This window comes from Saccoglossus kowalevskii, chromosome 16 (assembly GCF_978046115.1).
Source record: "Saccoglossus kowalevskii chromosome 16, keSacKowa6.1, whole genome shotgun sequence".
Classification (NCBI taxonomy): domain Eukaryota; kingdom Metazoa; phylum Hemichordata; class Enteropneusta; family Harrimaniidae; genus Saccoglossus; species Saccoglossus kowalevskii.
Window position 1 is genome coordinate 34,624,025 of NC_140656.1, and position 21,551 is coordinate 34,645,575.

The 21,551-nt window shown below is 33.6% G+C and overlaps 1 protein-coding gene across 2 annotated transcripts in view; it reads right to left on the reverse strand.

Moving 5' to 3' along the window:
• LOC144358857 (SEC14-like protein 2) overlaps window positions 1-21,551 on the reverse strand; it is an 80,177-nt gene that overhangs the window by 36,743 nt on the left and 21,883 nt on the right. For both annotated transcript variants that reach the window (XM_085491413.1, XM_085491414.1), the window contains exons 5-9: window positions 13,635-13,678; window positions 6,239-6,301; window positions 4,773-4,961; window positions 3,719-3,875; window positions 1,975-2,058 (exon numbers count right to left, since the gene is read on the reverse strand). In XM_085491413.1, coding sequence (XP_085347539.1) covers window positions 1,975-2,058; window positions 3,719-3,875; window positions 4,773-4,961; window positions 6,239-6,301; window positions 13,635-13,678 — 537 coding nt within the window. The remainder of the gene's footprint in view (window positions 1-1,974; window positions 2,059-3,718; window positions 3,876-4,772; window positions 4,962-6,238; window positions 6,302-13,634; window positions 13,679-21,551) is intronic.

Consider the following 21,551-nt stretch of genomic DNA (forward strand, 5'->3'; position numbering starts at 1 on the left):
ACCAAGCAAAACTGGTTCTGGACATTGTTACTTTAAATCAGTAATAGCTGGAAATGTTAGTTTGGTTCTGTAATGATGAAATAAAGACTATCATCAAACTGGCAAAAATAGCCCTTTTTTCAGCAATTTTGCATACTGAAGTGTGCTATGTATGATAAAATTATGTTTATTTTGCATTTCAGAGAATGCTTTGTGGATCCAAATTACCCTTTATTGGATGTCTTTCAAAGCACTATTTCATAAACTTTGAACATATATTCTGTTGTGGTGTTGAAATCACTGCACAGCAAATATAAATCAAAGAAAGCTTAGAAAGAACTCCCGTGTGCTGAGTATTGGAGACACATTAAAAATTAATTCAAAATTACTTGAACTTGAGATGTTGATGGAAACGCAGAAAATTAATTATGCAAATAAGGTAACGAACAGATTTAAGTGTAAAACTAATAAGGTCTGCACAATGTACCAAGTTTCATTGAAATGTGATTAGAACCAAAAAAATATTAATTATGCTAATTAGAGAATTAATATGAACAGATTTTAACCCAAAATTAATCAGGCTGTCTATTGTCCTAGACCATTTATGTACCAAATTTTATTCAAATGTGATGATCAATACTTGAGATATACAGTATTAATTAATTATGTTAATTAGGTGATTAAGAAGCATAAATATTTACCAAAAACTAATATGGTGTATAGTCCTAGGTTCATTGAAATGTGGCAGGTACTCTTGAAAAGTTTCGTTGAAATCCAATGAGTGGTTTTTAGACATCAGTGCAACATCCATAGAACAGCAAAAAATTAACTAATTATGCAAATTAGGTAATTAATAGGCACAATTATTTATCCCAAAATTAATCAGGTCTCTGCATAGTCCTAGAATATCTATGTCGCAAGTCTCATTGAAATGTGATGATTAGTACTTGAGATATCAGGTGAAAAGCTGAAAATTAACTAATTATGCTAATAAGGTGATTAATATGCACAAATATTTACCCAAAACTAATTAGGTCTCTGCACAGTCCTCAAGTAACTATGTACCAAGTTTCATTGAAACATGATCATTATTACTCGAAATATCAAAACCTGAAAATTAATTAATTATGCAAATTAGGTGATTAATATGTACTGATATTACCCTAAAAACTATCAGGTCTGTGCAGTATCATATGACATCTATGTACCAAGTTTTATTTATAAATAAATGTTATGATTAGTACTTGAGATATCAGTGGAAAAGCCGAAAATTGATTAATCATTATGTAAATTAGGTAATTAATAATATTAACAGATTTTTACCCAAAACTAATCAAATCTGCGCATTAGTTCAGAGCATACATGTGCCAAGTTTCATTGAAATCCAATGAGTGGTTCTTCAAAAATCAGTGGAACAGTCATAGAACAGCTTAAAATCAGTTAATTATCATGCAATTTAGGTAATTAATATTCATAGATTTTTACCCAAAACTAATCAAATCAGCGCACTAGTTCACAGCATCCATGTGCCAAGTTTCATCAAAATCCAATGAGTGGTTCTTCAGATATCAGTGGAACAGTCTTGGAACAGCTAAAAATCAGCTAATTATCATGCAAATTAGGTAATTAATATTCATAGATTTTTACCAACACCTACATACATACATACATACATACATACATACAGACAGACAGACAGACAGACAGACAGACAGACAGACAGACAGACAGACAGACAGACAGACAGACAGACAGACAGACAGACATACAGACATACAGACATACAGACAGGGTAACTGCAAAGACTCCCTTTTGTGCTTCGCACAGGGAGTCAATAAAAATGGCTAACATAACAAATAAATTGCACTTGTATACTTGCATGTAATATTATGTAAGACAGCACCTTGTCCTGACATATCAAATGTAACATAGTGTAGCCAATCAAACATGGATATAAATAATATAAAATGTACAAATGTGAAAAGAAATACTCACGTCCCAGTATAACAACTTTATTCCTTGTGTCTTGACTGAGAAATGGTTTTATTAAATTATATCCAACAGAAAAAAAATTAGGAGCTAGAAAAAAACAACAGTAATTGTAAGATTATCGTAAACACTTAATATTCACTGTTCAAAATTTTCTCAAATTAGGACGACATTGGTGACATTTGTGAACACATTTGCGAAGGTTGTGGACTTATGAAATTCATGAAAATTCGGCCCTAGCAAAATTAAAAAAGCATTTTAAAGTTAGTGATTTTCCAGATAATGGGCCAATACAGTTGACCTTAATGACAGAAAATGTCAAGTCTATGATGGCAAGGGGTTAAAATGAAATCGAAGATGGAGAACATTTCTTACTGAAATATGAATGAAAAAATCCCTCAGACAGAACAATTATAAACAAGCAGCCTCTCGGCTGAGATAGCTCCGCTGTTAGCAATGCACATTTCAATTAAAGAACAGAAGATATATTAGAAAATGAACAATATGCATAGTATCAATGCAATGGGACTTGCTGTTTTAAACAAGAATTCAAAAATATCATTTTTCGCCATAAAGAAGAAAATATCACTTTTTACCAAAAATGACAAAAATATTCACCAAAATTAGTAAATTAAAGATATCATCATGAAATGAATAAATTTGAGAGTGGTCCACATGTAGTACCTATATATGTAATATCAAAGCAATTGGACTTGCGGTTTTTAAAAAGAAGTTGAAAATATCACTTTTTACCAAAAATGACAAAAATATTCACCAAAATTAGAAAATTAAAGATATCATCATGAAATGAACAAGTTTGAGAGTGGTCCACATGTAGTACCTATATATGTAATATCAAAGCAATTGGACTTGCGGTTTTTAACAAGAAGTCGAAAATATCACTTCTTACCCAAAATGACAAAAATATTCACCAAAATTAGAAAATTAAAGATATCATCATGAAACGAAAAAATTTGAGAGTGGACCACATGTAGTACCTATACATGTAATATCAAAGCAATTGGACTTGCAGTTTTTAACGAGAAGTCGAAAATATAATTTTTTACCAAAAATGACAAAAATATTCACCAAAATTAGAGAATTGAAGATATCATTACAAAATGAACAAATCTGAGAGAGATCCACATCTAGTACCTATATATGTAATATCAAAGCAATTGGACTTGGGGTTTTTAACAAGAAGTTGAAAATATCACTTTTTACCAAAAATGACAAAAATGTTCACCAAAATTAGAGAATTAAAGATATCATTACAAAATGAACAAATCTGAGAGAGGTCCACATGTAGTACCTACATATGTAATATCAAAACAATTGGACTTGCGGTTTTTAACACGAAGTCGAAAATATCACTTTTTACCAAAAATGACAAAAATATTCACCAAAATTAGAGAATTGAAGATATGATCATGAAATGAACAAATCTGAGAGAGGTCTACCCAAGGTACATATACACTAAGTATCAAAGCATTGTAGTTTTCAAGAAGAAGTCGAATAAGTAAAACATTGACACGGACGCCGGACGCCGACGGACAATCACTCATATGATAAGCTCCGCTCGACAAAGTCGACAGGGGAGCTAAAAAGTGTTATCCATCATGACTACTGTTAATATAAGCACTACCAAAATATTCATTCAACTGTTTCAAACTATTAAAGAGAGGAAAGAATAATATTATGTCAGCAACATTACAACAAAATTTTGTTCATTAAGATTAAGCCAACTCACCATTAGTAATGAAACACATCTTCAAAGTTTCAGGATAATTTGCTTCAAACATTGCTAGTACTTTTCCATAAAGATCAATAAATGGTTTCCATATGTGAGTAATTGTTACATTGTCCAAGTCAAATATGACTATACAAGTGTCCACTCTGTGACCGGTCTGAAAATGTAAGTGATGGTTTTTATTATTGTTCAACTAGTCATTGTACTTCACTAAATAGTGTGGATTTTATGTATTGGAGAGAATGCCTGCCTACAGTGGTGAGTTGCATTTGCCAAATTGTGAGATTGAAAATTAATGTTTATATCTTCGTATATGTGGCTGATACTTTGATTGATGTAAATATATCAAAACTGAGGTCGGTAAATATTATAGATGGTTAGGAATGCCTTGGACACACTGCTGAAGTCATTTATGTTTGAAACCGTAGGTAAAAGGACACTAGTCATCTGTTTGGTTTTATTTATGTTGCGAAAAATACACACTATATGTGGCAATCATTCAAACCCAAAATGCCCGTAAATAAGTAAATAAAGCTAACAATATTGAAAAGTACTTTTATTATCGACACGGAAAATCTTGAACTATAACCATACTTAACAAATAATTAAGGGTACCGGTACTTGTCAGAAGGGCTTGGCTATAATTATGATTTTTTGGGGATATGAGACACCATCTAGAGTCTAAACTTTGTTTGAACAGGGACTATATATCCAAGTTTGAACAAATGTTATAAGTTTTATGATCATATACCCTGCCTTCCATCTACAATAATACACACAAGGTAAAAATAAAATAATTCAGATCAGTCACATGGTGTGCTCGCAATCTTGCATTTAATTGTTCATGAGAACTTTTTTTTTTCTTATTTATTTTAATATATATTAGATATAATATATTTTTATATTAGAATAAATAATGATGATACAAACAAACACATTTTTATGATGAAAATTATCATTGTTTACAAAAACATTTTTGTTGGATTAAGGGGGTAGTCATGAACATCATTCTAAGTAAGCAGCAATTTGAAAAGATAATTTTCTTGATGCTTACCTTGACTGTCTGTGAATGTAACAGTTGCTGCACAGTCTCTGAGAGCACTAATTTTGATTTGATGACATCAGATGATTTTGTGCTGTAAATGATACCCTTTGGGTCGATGTAGCCAAATGGATCTATCCATATTGGTGAACCTTCTCTATCAAATCCACACAGACCTCCAACAAAATACTTCTCCATAACCTATAACAAACAATGTAAGGTTACTGTTACAGTATTTAATGAGCCAAAAACACATCACGTTTGGTCTTGTGAAAGTTACAAAGTCAAAATTTAAATCAGTAACTAAGTGGTATTTAAGTATTAAGTTTTAACCTAATTGGTTAAAGCATGCCAGAGACATGGCTATATAACAGCATTATTAATACACATTTTTTCATCCAGCCATTAAGTTTAAACCTGATTGGTTAAAGCATGTCAGAGATATGGCTATATAACAGCATTATTAATACACATTTTTTCATCCAGCCATTAAGTTTAAACCTGATTGGTCAAAGTATGCCAGAGACATGGCTATATAACAGCATTATTAATACACATTTTTTCATCCAGCCATTAAGTTTAAACCTGATTGGTCAAAGTATGCCAGAGACATGGCTATATAACAGCATTATTAATAAACATTTTTTCATCCAGCCATTAAGTTTAAACCTGATGGGTCAAAGTATGTCAGAGACATGGCTATATAACAGCATTATTAATACACATTTTTTCATCCAGCCATTTAGTTTGAACCTGATTGGTTAAAGCATGTCAGAGATATGGCTATATAACAGCATTATTAATATAAATTTTGTCATTCAGCCATTAAGTTTGAACCTGATTGGTTGAAGCATGTCAGAGATATGGCTATATAACAGCATTATTAATACACATTTTTTCATCCAGCCATTAAGTTTTAACCTGATTGGTTAAAGCATGTCAGAGATATGGCTATATAACAGCATTATTAATATACATTTTTTCATCCAGCCATTAAGTTTGAACTTGATTCGTTAAAGCATGTCAGAGACATGGCTATATAACAGCATTATTAATATAAATTTTGTCATTCAGCCATTAAGTTTGAACCTCATTGGTTGAAGCATGTCAGAGATATGGCTATATAACAGCATTATTAATAACAAAATTTTCATCTAGCCATTAAGTTTAAACCTGATTGGTCGAAGCATGTCAGAGATATGGCTATATAACAGCATTATTAATATAAATTTTGTCATTCAGCCATTAAGTTTGAACCTGATTAGAAATGATGTTCAAATGTAAGAGATTTTTTATGCAGAAACATTTAATAGGATGAAATTTTGTTGGCAGATAACTTGACTTACCCAAAAAGATTTGAATTTTTTCTGTTTTACAGAAATTTTAAAAACATTTTTTCTTATGTTTTGGCCATTACGGCAGTCCATAGACATTATTATGTTTTATTATTACTTGTAGGCTGGCTGACTATAACTCACCTCTGGGTCTTTCCATGTCAACATCAGTTCATCCAACTTCATCATTTTCTTATATTCTAATGACTAGAAAAATAAAAAAAAGGGTCACTTGCTGTAACACACAAAGTAAAGCAAGCACACTTGTGCATTGTTGGGTAGAACTGTAGTATTTTGGGTACTCGATTATTGTATGTGAAATAAATTCCAAAGCAATAATCCCAGACAAAAATATTCACCAAAATTAGGGAATTAAAGATATCATCACGAAATGAACAAACCTGAGAGAGGACCACATGTAGTACCTAGATATGTAATATCAAAGCATTTGGACTTTCAGTTTTTAACAAGAAGTTGAAAATGTCACTTTTTACCAAAATATTCATGAAAATTAGAGATTTAAAGATATCATCACGAAATGAGCAAATCTGAGAGAGGTCCATATGTAGTACCTAGATATGTAATATCAAAGCAATTGGACTTTCGGTTTTTAACAAGAAGTTGAAAATGTCACTTTTTACCAAAATATTCATGAAATTTAAAAAATTAAAGGTATCCTCACGAAATGAACAAATCTGAGAGGTACCTATATATGTAATATCAAAGTAATCAGATATGCTGTTTTTTTCCCCAAGAAGTCGAAAATATCACTTTTTACCAAAAATGACAAAAATATTCCCATCCAAGGTACTTGCATATCAAATTTGAAAACATTCTGACAGTTTTGAAGAAGTTGAAATTGTAAAGTTTACGACAACGAACGGCGACGACGATGGACAATCAGTAATATGAACAGCTTTGCTGTGTCGACTTTGTCGACAGCAAAGGTAATAAAGTCACTTCATCATGATATATTTTACGATGAGTAAACTCACTAAAGTAGCTTGTTATCTGAGCTCAGCAATGTATAAATGATCACATATAAACACTGCTACATTGTAGCAACAAGCGACCTGACTGTCGAAATAGCTCCACTGTCTTATCACGGAACAAGAATCAGTAAAGTGGCATTGTGGTTGACGGTTTCAGACTAGTTGTCGAAAATAAGATTTTTTACCAAAAACCTTTCTGTGGGACACTGGACGGGATGGTCGACGCCGGAGTAACCCCCATGTCAACAGCTCCGCTGGGTCATCTGCTAAAAAGCTGTTCTCTATTTCAAATGAGGTTTTCAGTAGCCTCATAGTTAATTGTTGACAGTTGTCCAGTTGAGAAATACAGCTTTCTTAAAAATATGGCATTGTGGGATATTACAAAAGCTTTTGATACTATTAATCATACAATTTTGCTGGAAAAAAATGGGTCATTATGGTATACGCGGGCTTCCAAATAAGTGGTTTAAAAGTTATCTAGAAGATAGATCACAATTCATTTTTTCAAATGGTGTTTCATCTGGGCAACTTCCTATATCATGTGGTGTACCACAAGGTTCAGTACTTGGCCCTACCTTATTTCTTTTATACATTAATGATTTCCCAAACTCTACAAATTTTTTTAACTTTTAACTTTTTGCTGATGACTCCAATTTGTTTCATTCTTTTTCACCAGAGACAGATATTGATTTGCGTATTATTAACAAACATTTAAACAGTGTTGTACACTGGTGTGATGCAAATAAGTTGACTATCAATTGTTCAAAAACAAAATATATGATCATCAGTGGTAGGCGTATGTGTGTGACAGTAAGAGGTGCCCTGTCCATAAAAAACAACGAAGTACATGAGACTGAATCAGCAACATTCATAGGGGTGGAAATTGATAAATATCTGACCTGGGATAATCACATTTCAAAGATCAATAAAACTATTAGGAAAAAGACGGATATTCTTTTAAAATTAAGACATTATGTCCCACGGCATATTCTCCTTTCGTTATACAAAACGTTGATTCAGCCTCATATTCACAATTTTAGTAGGAGTGTTTGCAATCTGCATAGTAATAATTCATATTTAAATACCACAAAAAAATTGTATGTAACCATTGTTTTTTATACTTACAATTGTATATGACACGTGAAATTTAACATTTGCAGTGCATTTGATGGAATGGTTTAGAAGTTTGGGGTAGTACATACCCGTCAAATCTTAAAGTTATACACACCGCACAAAAAATGATAGCCAGAATTATAACGTTTTCCGACTTTACTGCGCATGCTCCACCAATTTTTAATACTCTCCAAATTCTTGATATTTTTAAACTTCATAAGTCATTACTTTTAAGTTTTATGTATGATATAACTCATGAGAATCTCCCACAATCAATGTCAACATATAATTTGCAGTATTTACATCATAAATATAGAACACGACAAAGATGTCGAAATGATTTACTTGTACCTAGAATGAACACAGTAGCGGGGACATTCGCAATATCTTATTTAGGGGCCAAACTTTGGAACAGCATATCAATTTCTTTAAGGTCTAAACAAAAACTTACATTCAAAAATACTATACGGGAAAATTTAATGTCAGAGTATTTAGAATAGAACTAATATTTATTATAAATGTATGTATATACATATATATATATATTATTATATTATCATATTTGTTTATTTGAAATATACTGAGGTGTAACCTACTGTCAGTCTTAACTTAAGTCATTCAATTCAAGTTATGTCAGGGATCTGACTCGACTAGCTTTTAAGCTATTTCAGATTCCATTTTACCTAGACTGCATGTACAATTTTGAGTATTGTATGAAATATTTTTCTAGGTAAATAAATTATTATTATTATTATTATTATATGTGATATTCTAAGTGATGAGTTGGGTTGCACATATTCCAGATTTGGCAACATGTCGCAAAATTTCAACATTTTGTATTGTCAGAAAGTGCAGGGTATATTCTCGTGTTCTTGCTGATTACTGTAGTAAAAATGTTCAAAACCTATCCATTGCAAATGTTTTCCTCACAATCATAAGACAAAATGTTCAAAACCTATCCATTGCAAATGTTTTCCTCACAATCATAAGACAAAATGTTCAAAACCTACCATTGCAAATGTTTTCCTCACAATCATAAGACAAAAGTTCAAAACCTATCCATTGCAAATGTTTTCCTTACAATCATAAGACAAAATGTTCAAAACCTATCCATTGCAAATGTTTTCCTCACAATCATAAGACAAAATGTTCAAAACCTGTCCATTGCAAATGTTTTCCTCACAATCATAAGACAAAATGTTTGAGATGTTGACCAATAAAAATTGATCTCCAGATGCCACAGCTGACATCTAAATAATAGTATTCCTATTGTTCATTCAACTCAAGTAGCATTTGTCAGCATCTCTCATGAGCCTTGGATTGAATATTTGTCAGAAATAATCAAGTTACCTTCCACATTCTTTGATTGTGAGTACAATTAGTTACATACAGAAATAAATTCAGTGGCAATGTGTGGAAAACTCCACATGCACGACTTATTACCAAACACCACTCCTGCTTGTTTTAGGTTACATTAAACTAAAATTACATAATTTCTTGCTCACACATTTATTAAGATGCAAATGCATTACTTAATTTTGTGTTTTAAGCCTCTCCTAAAAAACAATGGCATTTCTCAAACGAACAAAACTATCTCCTGATGGTCTTTGAATACCTACACTTGCATGTGTCCTGATTTACAACTATGGAAACATACAGTGATATGTTACACTAATCAAGTATACAATGGTGACAAACAGTGATATGTTACACTAATCAAGTATACAATGGTGACAGACAGCGATATGTTACACTAATCAAGTATACAATGGTGACAGACAGTGATATGTAACACTAATCAAGTATACAATAAAAACAGACAGCGATATGTTACACTAATCAAGCATACAATGATGACAGACAGCGATATGTTACACTAATTAAGCATACAATGGTGACAGACAGCGATATGTTACACTATTATCCCATTAGCTACAAAAAAACTAAAAAATATGTTTGAGAAACACTGCACAGAAACAATGCATAATGACAATAAAAGCACTAATCACAAAAATAAACTTCGTACCTACAGACAGCTGAAAACTGATTTTGCACTTGAAAAATACCTTGAAATTATTAAAAACCCCATCCACAGATCATCTATGACTAAACTGAGGATAAGTGCCCACATACTTCAGATTGAAGTTGGGCGATATCACAACATAGATGTCTTAAATAGAACATGCCCTGTCTGTGACTCCAATGAAATTGAAGATGAAGAACACTTCCTCTTCAATTGTAACCAGTACAAATTTGAAAGAGATGCTTTGTTTGAAAACGTAAACTTATCCGGTAATCTGAAAGCACTTCTCAATAACAAAAATTCTGAAACCGTCCAAGCAATTGCCAAGTTTATCAGTGACTGTTTCAATAAAAGAGAGAATTTCATGAAAAGCAATTTACCAGCTGCCTCAAAATAACACCATAAAAATATTTATATAATAATATTTTCACAGTATTACTATTTATTTCTTTTTTATTATTATTATTACTTATGTATTTTATTGTTCCTTATATCCTTATTGTATTCTAATCTAGATCCCAGAAGAGATACGATATCAATAAAGGTTGTTATTATTACAAAGTTCGCACTAATCAAGTATACAATGGAAACAGATAGCGATATGTTACACTAATCAAGTATACAATGGAAACAGACAGTGATATGTTACACTAATCAAGTATACAATGGAAACAGACAGCGATATGTTACACTAATCAAGCATACAATGGTGACAGACAGCGATATGTTACACTAATCAAGCATACAATGATGACAGACAGCGATATGTGACACTAATCAAGTATACAATGGAAACAGACAGCGATATGTTACACTAATCAAGTATACAATGGTGACAGACAGTGATATGTTACACTAATCAAGTATACAATGGTGACAGACAGTGATATGTTACACTAATCAAGTATACAATGGTGACAGACAGTGATATGTTACACTAATCAAGTATACAATGGTGACAGACAGCGATATGTTACACTAATCAAGTATACAATGGTGACAGACAGCGATATGTTACACTAATCAAGTATGCAATGGTGACAGACAGTGATATGTTACACTAATCAAGTATGCAATGGTGACAAACAGTGATATGTTACACTAATCAAGTATACAATGGTGACAGACAGTGATATGTTTCACTAATCAAGTATACAATGGTGACAAACAGCGATATGGTACACTAATCAAGTATGCAATGGTGACAGACAGTGATATGTTACACTAATCAAGTATACAATGGAAACAGACAGTGATATGTTACACTAATCAAGTATACAATGGTGACAGACAGTGATATGTTACACTAATCAAGTATACAATGGAAACAGACAGTGATATGTTACACTAATCAAGTATACAATGGTGACAGACAGTGATATGTTACACTAATCAAGTATGCAATGGTGACAGACAGTGATATGTTACACTAATCAAGTATGCAATGGTGACAAACAGTGATATGTTACACTAATCAAGTATACAATGGAAACAGACAGTGATATGTTACACTAATCAAGTATACAATGGTGACAGACAGCAATATGTTACACTAATCAAGTATACAATAGTGACAGACAGCGATATGTTACACTAATCAAGTATGCAATGGTGACAGACAGTGATATGTTACACTAATCAAGTATACAATGGTGACAGACAGTGATATGTTACACTAATCAAGCATACAATGGTGACAGACAGTGATATGTTACACTAATCAAGAATACAATGGTGACAGACAGTGATATGTTACACTAATCAAGCATACAATGGTGACAAACAGGGATTATTACACTAATCAAGTATACAATGGTGACAGACAGCGATATGTTACACTAATCAAGTATACAATGGTGACAGACAGCGATATGTTACACTAATCAAGTATGCAATGGTGACAGACAGCGATATGTTACACTAATCAAACAAGTCATTGAAAATGACAAAGTCCCTGTTAAATTTTTTAAAGTTCTCTTTGTGCTTGTCATATTAAAGTGGAGGGGTTGTCGCGAGTGTGTCCTTGAAACTTGAGTCCAAAGTGGCATATACAACTGATTGTCTATTTACATCAAATTCGAACATGTGTTTAAGACATAGCAAAGGAAAACATAGATCACAAGTGAAAGCATGTCTAAGTTATCACATTTTAAATAAACAAGATGGATGCCATATTTGATAAAATTGCAAATTGAATTGACATGTACATGTACCCATTTATGACATATAAATATGAATGAAAATGATACATGGGTGACAGAGATATAGTAATATGGCCAAAAATAAAAACAGCTGTTATTCAACCATCTTTGATCTGATTATGAAACAAAGTGACATGTATGATGTATGTGCCAAATACAAAAGAAAATGGCACATAATCTCCAAATATATTAGTAAGGCCAAAAAGTCAGATAGCTGTCTATCAGCCATCCTTGATCTGATTTTGAAACAAATTTCATGGACATGTATCTTAAGATCCATAAAGTATGTGCCAAATTTAATGAAAACTGACAAAGCATGTCCAAGATACCACATTTAAAAAAAAAACAAGATGCCTGCCAGTCAGCCATCTTTTATCCAATTGCAAAAGAAATTGTCGTGGACATGTATTCTAACATGTATAATCTATGTACCAAGTTTGAATGAAAATTGACAAAGCATGTCCGAAAAACAAGACGGCTGCCAGTCGGCCATTTTGAATCGAATACCCAATACATACCCAACCCAAAATACCTTTAGAAGACAGAATCTGTGAGCAATGTTCCCAGATCAAAATTGAAAATGAAGAACATTTCTTCATGGTACCAGACAGAAAAACAAATTTATTTAATAATATCAAAATTCTAGAAGAATTGAAAAGTGATGACCAGATATTTAAATATATTATGAGTTCAAGAGAAGACGTACTATAAGACAAGTTGGTGAATACTTATACAAAATATTTGAAATTAGGAATAACAATAACTGACATTTTACTTTTACTTCAGTTTTATATATATTGTACTTTATTACTAAAATTTTATTTTATTATGCAATAAATTCATTATTATTATTATTATTATTATTATTATTATTATTATTATTATAATTATTATTACTATAATCGCTAAACCACTGCATGTGCATATGTCCCACATAAAGTACTAGGCACATGCAAAGAATGAACAGAATCGGTCCAATATGAAATATGACTCTGGACGGACAAACGCACAGATAGACGGACGAACGCACGGCCGGTTGTCCCACATACTAGGCACATGCAAAGAATGAACAAAATCGGTTCAAAGGATTCTGTAATATGACTCCGAATGGACACACGGACGCACTGATGAAGGCCGAATTATAAGTCCCCGTTTTCAGACTTTGTTCGAACGGGGACTTATAAAGACTCTATTGTGTTAACCATACTTACTTCTCGCAACATATTTTCACTTTTCTTCAAATCCCAGTGTCTTGCTGTAAACAAATATCAAAACAATCTTATTCAATATTTAAGGATTTATCCGTCATTTATCAGATCCAACACACTTCTTGTTTATATGTCATAAAACTGATGAAAAAAATTCAATGAAATTAGATAATTTACCAAATACAACACAAAAATTCACAAAAAATAGATAATTTAAGTCAGTATCACAAAATAAGCAAGTCTGAGAAACAAAAAGCACCCAAGGTATCAAAAGTCATTAAGTATATACAGTGTATATAAATATAAAGTTGATACAGACAAACATCAACAATCAGTAAATAAACACATTCATACCTCCAAGCTACAATAGGGCAACCCCCATTACTACATACCTCTATACTGCCCCAAGATGGCAACCCCCATTACTACATATCCCTATACTGCCCCCAAAGAGGGGGCAAACTCCACCGCTACATACCCATATACTGCCCCTAGATGGCAACCCCCATCATTACATGTACATACCACTAAGCTGCTGCCAAGAGGGCAACCCCCATCATTACATACCCATATACTGTATACAACCATGCTTTATTGTACTTAGATCTATGTCCATTTTTAGGAGCAAGTAATGCCTTTATTGAAATCATATCCTATTCAGGATCTGGATTTTTAAAATACAATAAAGTTTCAAATACATACAGAATGGCAAGACGAAAAATACAAATGAAGACAAAGTGAAAACATAATAAAATCAAATAAAAACGGAGAACAAGAAACAAAACAGAAAAGGTATTACTTTACATTTGAAAAATACTTAGATATAATAAAAAACCCGCATCATCGATCTTCATTATCAAAATTTAGACTAAGTGCTCATGTTTTGCAGATTGAAATGGGAAGATACAGTAATGTAGAAATAAGTGACAGAAAATGTCCAGTCTGTGATGAAAATGAAATAGAGGATGAAGAACACTTCCTGCTCAAATGTAAACTCTACACAAATGTGAGAGAACCCCTAATTACCATGACAAAACATCTTAATAATATTACATCAAATGAAGAAAAAATGATAGCCATAATGACTAGTGATAATGAGTCAATAATAATGGAACTGTCGAAATATATTTACAACTGTTTCAATCTGAGAGAAGAAAATATTAAAAAAAACAGTATGTCATCTGCCTCAAAATCTAAATAGTTACATGTATTTTAATTTTATTTAATGTGTTTAATGTTATTTTTTTATTTTTACTTCCTTTTTTTTTTTTCTATACTTTATTGTACACTTTTGTCAAGATCCTAATAAGGATACGATTACAATAAAGATTATTATTATTATTATAAAGCAGCTGGTATTTTTTGTTTATGAGTGTCATTTCTTAAATTGAAGCACTCAAAGATATATTTTGCCAAATGAATTAGTGATTGTTTATCTTTTGTTTTTAGAATGTCTACAGTGTTTTCATTATCAGATTTGTCAATTGTTGTAATGACCTTTGTGGTATGGAGGAACTTGTTTCTTAAATCAGCATAGAGAGAACATTTTAATAGAGGGCAACCCCCATCATTACATACCCCTATACTGCCCCAAAGAGGGCAACCCCCATCATTACATACCCCAATACTGCCCCAAAGAGGGCAACCCCCATCATTACATACCCCTATACTGCCCCAAAGAGGGCAACCCCCATCATTACATACCCCTATACTGCCCCAAAGAGGGCAACCCCCATCATTACATACCCCTATACTGCCCCAAAGAGGGCAACCCCCATCATTACATACCCCTATACTGCTCCAAAGAGGGCAACCCCCATCATTACATACCCCTATACTGCCCCAAAGAGGGCAACCCCCATCATTACATACCTCTATACTGCCCCAAAGAGGGCAACCCCCATCATTACATACCCCTATACTGCCCCAAAGAGGGCAACCCCTATCATTACATACCCCTATACTGCTCCCAAGAGGGCAACCTCCATCAATACATACCCCTATACTGCCCCAAAGAGGGCAACCCCCATCATTACATACAATTTTGACACTTTAAATGCAGAGAAGACTGAAAGTCGCATCCTGGAACATTCATGGTATTGGGGGTAAACAACAAGATAGTTTACTTTTAAATTTTATCAAAAATCATGATTGTGTAGGATTTGTAGAATCTTAGATAGTTAGATAGTGAGTGTAGATTAGATTTTCCTGGTTTTAATTTTTTTCGTAGTGATAGAGTTAGACGTAGAATTAGAGGTAGAAATTCAGGGGGGATTATGGTTATTTTTAAAACTGCAATCCAAAAGGGTCTCAGTAAAATCAATAGCAATCATAAAGATCTTTTGTGGATTAAAATGAGCAAGGAATTGTTTGGTTTTAAAAAAGATTTATACACATGTTTTTGCTACTTGTCTCCAGAGGGGTCAAGCTTTTATAATTCATCATTGCACTCAGGTTTAGACACTTTTGATCATTTAGAAAATGATATTGCCAAATTTAATGAATTGGGAGATGTCTTAATCATGGGTGACATGAATGCTAGAAGTGCTCAACTGTCAGACTTCATTATTAATGATGACAATGACCACTTACCATTACCAGATTATTTTAATATTGATGAACATTATTACAGAAACAATATGGATTCATTTGTCAACAAGTCATTGTCAATGACACGTCCCCGTTCCGTTCATATTTGAGTGACATATACATTCAAAGCAGATCATGACCGAAATGCACCTGTGTATGTACAACACATTGTGCAAAATCTGAACAAAATCCATCCATGCATGACTGAGATCCGGTTCTGGAATTGTGAAAATACGTGATTTTGATGCATTTTCGGCCTTAAAATGGCCATCATTCCGCTATTGTTAAGCAGATCATGAAACAAATGCACATATCTATTTGTGACATGATGTACCATGTGTGTGTGAAGTTTGAACTTGATCAATCCAGACATGTCTTGGATACGGATCCAGAACTGAATTCTTTAACAAAATGGCCGCCAGTCGGCCATTTCGAACTTGATCCGAAAAAAAAAAAGACGTGCATCAAGGTCCTATTATGTTTAATGTATGTACTAAATTTGAACAAAATCCATCCATGCATAACTGAGATACGGGTCCGGAATGGTGAAAATGTGCGATTTCAATGCATTTTCGGCCTTAAAGCGGCCCCCATTTGGCTATCGTTAATGAGATCATGAAACAAATGCACATAAATATTTGTGACATGATGTACCTTGTGTGTGTGAAGTTTGAACTTGATCAATCCAGACATGTCTCGGATACGGATTCAGAACTGAATTCTTTAAAACAAAATGGCCGCCAGTCGGCTATTTCGAACTTGATCCGAAAAAAAAATGACGTGCATCAAGGTCCTATTATGTTTAATGTATGTACGAAATATGAATGAAATCCGTCCATGCATAACTGAGATCCGGGTACGGAATGGTGAAAATGTGCGATTTCAATGCATTTTCGGCCTTAAAGCGGCCGCCATTTGGCTATCGTTAATGAGATCATGAAACAAATGCACATACATATTTGTGACATGATGTACCTTGTGTGTGTGAAGTTTGAACTCGATCAATCCAGGCATGTCTCAGATACGGATCCAGAACTGAATTCTTTAAAACAAAATGGCCGCCAGTCGGCCATTTCGAACCCGATCCAAAAAAAAAAATGAAGTGCATCAAGGTCCTATTATGTTTAATGTATGTACCAAATTTGAACAAAATCCGTCCATGCATAACTGAGATCCGGGTCCGGAATGGTGAAAATGTGCGATTTTGATGCATTTTCGGCCTTAAAATGGCCGCTATTCGGCTATCGTTAATCGGATCATGAAAAAAATGCATGTGCATATGTCCCATATGATTTGTGATGTATGAGTGAAGTTTGAACTTAATCGGTCTATGCATGTTCGAGATACAGGTGATCACGGACGCACGGACGCACGGACGCACGGACGCACGGACGCACACAGGGCAAAACATAAGTCCCCGTTTTCGGACTGCGTCCGAACAGGGACTAACAAATATGGTAAAGCTTTGGTTAAACTTTGTTGTGCTAGTAACTGTAGGATTTTGAATGGTAGAGTTCCAGGTGACTCCTTGGGAAAATTTACGAGTCACCAATATGGGGGTAGCAGTTTGGTAGATTATGGTATTGTTAGTTCAGAACTTTTTTGTGCTGTTCAATATTTCAAAGTTTGGCCTTTGAATCACTTATCTGATCATTGTCCTATATCTGTCTGCATGTGTTAAACATAATATGGTAGATGATCATAGCCTGCTTTCCCCTTTACCCGGCAAATTTATCTGGGATGGCGACAGCCGGGAAAATTATATTAAAGCAATTTCTAGTAAGACTATAGGGGAAAAACTTCAACATTATCAGAGTTCTAATTTTGTAGATGTTGATGAAGCAGTGGCTAACTTCAATTCAATTATTATTAAAGCAGCAAAGAGTTCTCTTAAAGTTATCAATCCCAAAATTAAAAAAAAGTCTAATAAACCAAAACATAAAAAGTGGTTTGACAATGATGTCAGTGAGGTAAGAAGAAACTTAATTAAATATTCACATTTATTAGACAAGTTTCCTAAGGACAATAGTATTAAACAAGAACGATATAAAATTAATAAAAAATACAAGCATCTAATTAAAATAAAAAAAAGGAATATAAAGCTAATTTATGTAATAGAATCATTATGCTTAAGGAGTCTAATCCTAAGTGTTTCTGGAAGTTACTTGAGGAACTTGGTGATTTAGATAAAAACCCACAAAAGTATGACAACATCAGTGTAGAGTCATGGTTAAATCACTTTAAATGTTTAAATAATAAAGTTAACATGGAAGATAAAAGCTTCTCACAGACTATTGTAAATGATATTAGTAGTATGGAAAGTTTAGATGATTACAAACACATTATTAATCAAGATTTCACTAATAAGGAAGTATTGCAGCATATTAAACTTTTAAAGTCAGGCAAAGCTTCAGGCACTGATATGATTTCAAATGAAATGTTGAAGCATGGGGCTCCTTTTATTATTAATTCTCTTACTAAAATGTTCACACAAGTTTTAAATTCAGGCATTATGCCATTACATTGGAACAGTAGTCTCATTATTCCTATTTTTAAGTCAGGTAACCCAAAGGACGCTAATAACTATAGAGGCATTGCCATTTCTAGTTGTGTATCTAAATTATATACTATGATACTAAATACTAGATTAACTAAGTACTTACAAGAAACTGATCAAATAGTGGATAATCAGTTTGGCTTCAAGAAAAACCATCGTACAACAGATAATATTTATATTCTTAAATCCTTAATTAATAAATATGTCAATTGCAAACTGAAAAAATCAGGGAATTATTTGTTTTCATGTTTTATTGATTTCTCCAAAGCATTTGATTCAGTCTGGCGAGAAGGGCTGTTATATAAACTTCTTCGGTTAGGTGTGGGAGGAAATTTTTATAAGGCTATTAAAGCTATCTATAAAAACACTAAATATAGCATTAAATTGAGTGCAGGGATTACTCCATATTTCAATTCATGCAGAGGAGTAAAACAAGGGTGTAACCTTAGTCCTCAACTATTTAATATTTTTGTTAATGGAATCTGTGATGATGTTAAAAATTTTGACCTTGTTGATTTAAATGGCTTGAAGCTCAATTGTTTGTTATATGCTGATGACTTGCTATTGTTTTCTACAACCCAAGAGGGGTTACAAAAGTGCATTGATGCAGTCCAAAATTACTGTGACAATTGGCATTTAAAAGTAAATATTAACAAAAGCAAAATCATTATTTTTAATAGACTAGGTAAAAACTTAGAAAACAAATTTCAGTTTTATTTGGACGCCACTAAATTACAGTGTGTTAATTATTATAATTACCTTGGCATTGTTTTTCAAACAAATGGTAAGTTTCATAATGCTATGTCTAGGCTACAAGACAAAGCACAGAAACCACTGTTCAAGATGTACAAAATGCTTTGGATCAGTGAGGAATGTTATTCTGTTAGTCTGGCTAAAAAACTATTTAACTCTATTATCAAACCCACAACTTTATATGGGGCTGATGTGTGGGGAGGGGTTATGCTGAACATCTACAAGGGGTCTGGTAAAAATAAATGTACAGTTGGCAATTGCAATTTTGAAACAAAACTTTTCTCAGATAAATTAATTCCAGAAAAACTTCATATTAAATTCTGTAAAAGAGTTCTGGGTGTGCAAAGGAAGGCATCTAATGACCCATGTAGAGGTGAATTAGGTCAATATCCACTTATATTGGATATCTGTGTTTCAGTTATGAAATATTATCAAAGACTAGTATGTAAAAAAACAAACAATTCTATCATTGATGCAGCCTATGAAGAATCCAAAACTCTTGTGCATGACCCATGGCTTAACTTTATACAAAAATTACTAGTCATAACAGATCTAACTAATTCAGACCCACATCAGAACAATTTTTGTGATATTTTTAAAGAGAAGCTCAAATGTTTGTACCGTATGAAGTGGAAAAACAATTTGTTGAACAATTGTAAGCTTGACTTTTACAGGTGTGCTAAAGGGTTGAATTTGAACATTATTTGGAAAAAATTAAAAATAAAAATCATAGAATAGCTTATACTAAATTTAGAACTTCTGCACATTTTCTTCCCATTGAATCCGGTAGACATAAAGGCATTTTGAAGGAAAACAGGCTATGTAATCTCCATGAATGCAATGAAGTAGGGGATGAGAAACATTACATTTTATATTGTAATAATTGTCAAATCAAAGAACAAAGATCTATATTCCTTGCAGCTTTATACATCTATGCCCCAAAGCTGGAAGATTTTAGCATGGATGAATTATTTCCTATTATTGTTTCAAGTAATGATTTTTTCATTCTTAGCATTTTTGCAAAATTTATTTTCTATATTCTTGATATGTATTAATACTGAAAGTTTTTGTTGTTCTGAATGTTTTGTTTTGTTATTGTTATTTTTGGACTTTACTCAAGTTTTCATTGGTACGTTCCAAATAAAAAAAAAATTCTATCTACATACCCCTATACTGCCCCAAAGAGGGCAACCCCCATCATTACATACCCCTATACTGCCCCAAAGAGGGCAACCCCCATCACTACATACCCCTATACTGCCCCAAAGAGGGAAACCTCCATCACTACATACCCCTATACTGCCCCAAAGAGGGCAACCCCCATCATTACATACCCCTATACTGCCCCAAAGAGGGCAACCCCCATCATTACATACCCCTATACTGCCCCAAAGAGGGCAACCCCCATCATTACATACCCCTATACTGCCCCAAAGAGGGCAACCCCCATCATTACATACCCCTATACTGCCCCCAAGAGGGCAACCCCCATCATTACATACCCCTATACTGCCCCAAAGAGGGCAACCCCCATCATTACATACCCCTATACTGCCCCAAAGAGGGCAACCCCCATCATTACATACCCCTATACTGCCCCAAAGAGGGCAACCCCCATCATTACATACCCCTATACTGCCCCAAAAAGGGCAACCCCCATCATTACATACCCCAATACTGCCCCAAAGAGGGCAACCCCCATCATTACATACCCCTATACTGCCCCAAAGAGGGCAACCCCCATCACTACATACCCCTATACTGCCCCAAAGAGGGCAACCCCCATCATTACATACCCCTATACTGCCCCAAAGAGGGCAACCCCCATCACTACATACCCCTATACTGCCCCAAAGAGGGCAACCCCCATCATTACATACCCCTATACTGCCCCAAAGAGGGCAACCCCCATCACTACATACCCCTATACTGCCCCAAAGAGGGCAACCCCCATCACTACATACCCCTATACTGCCCCAAAGAGGGCAACCCCCATCATTACATACCCCTATACTGCCCCA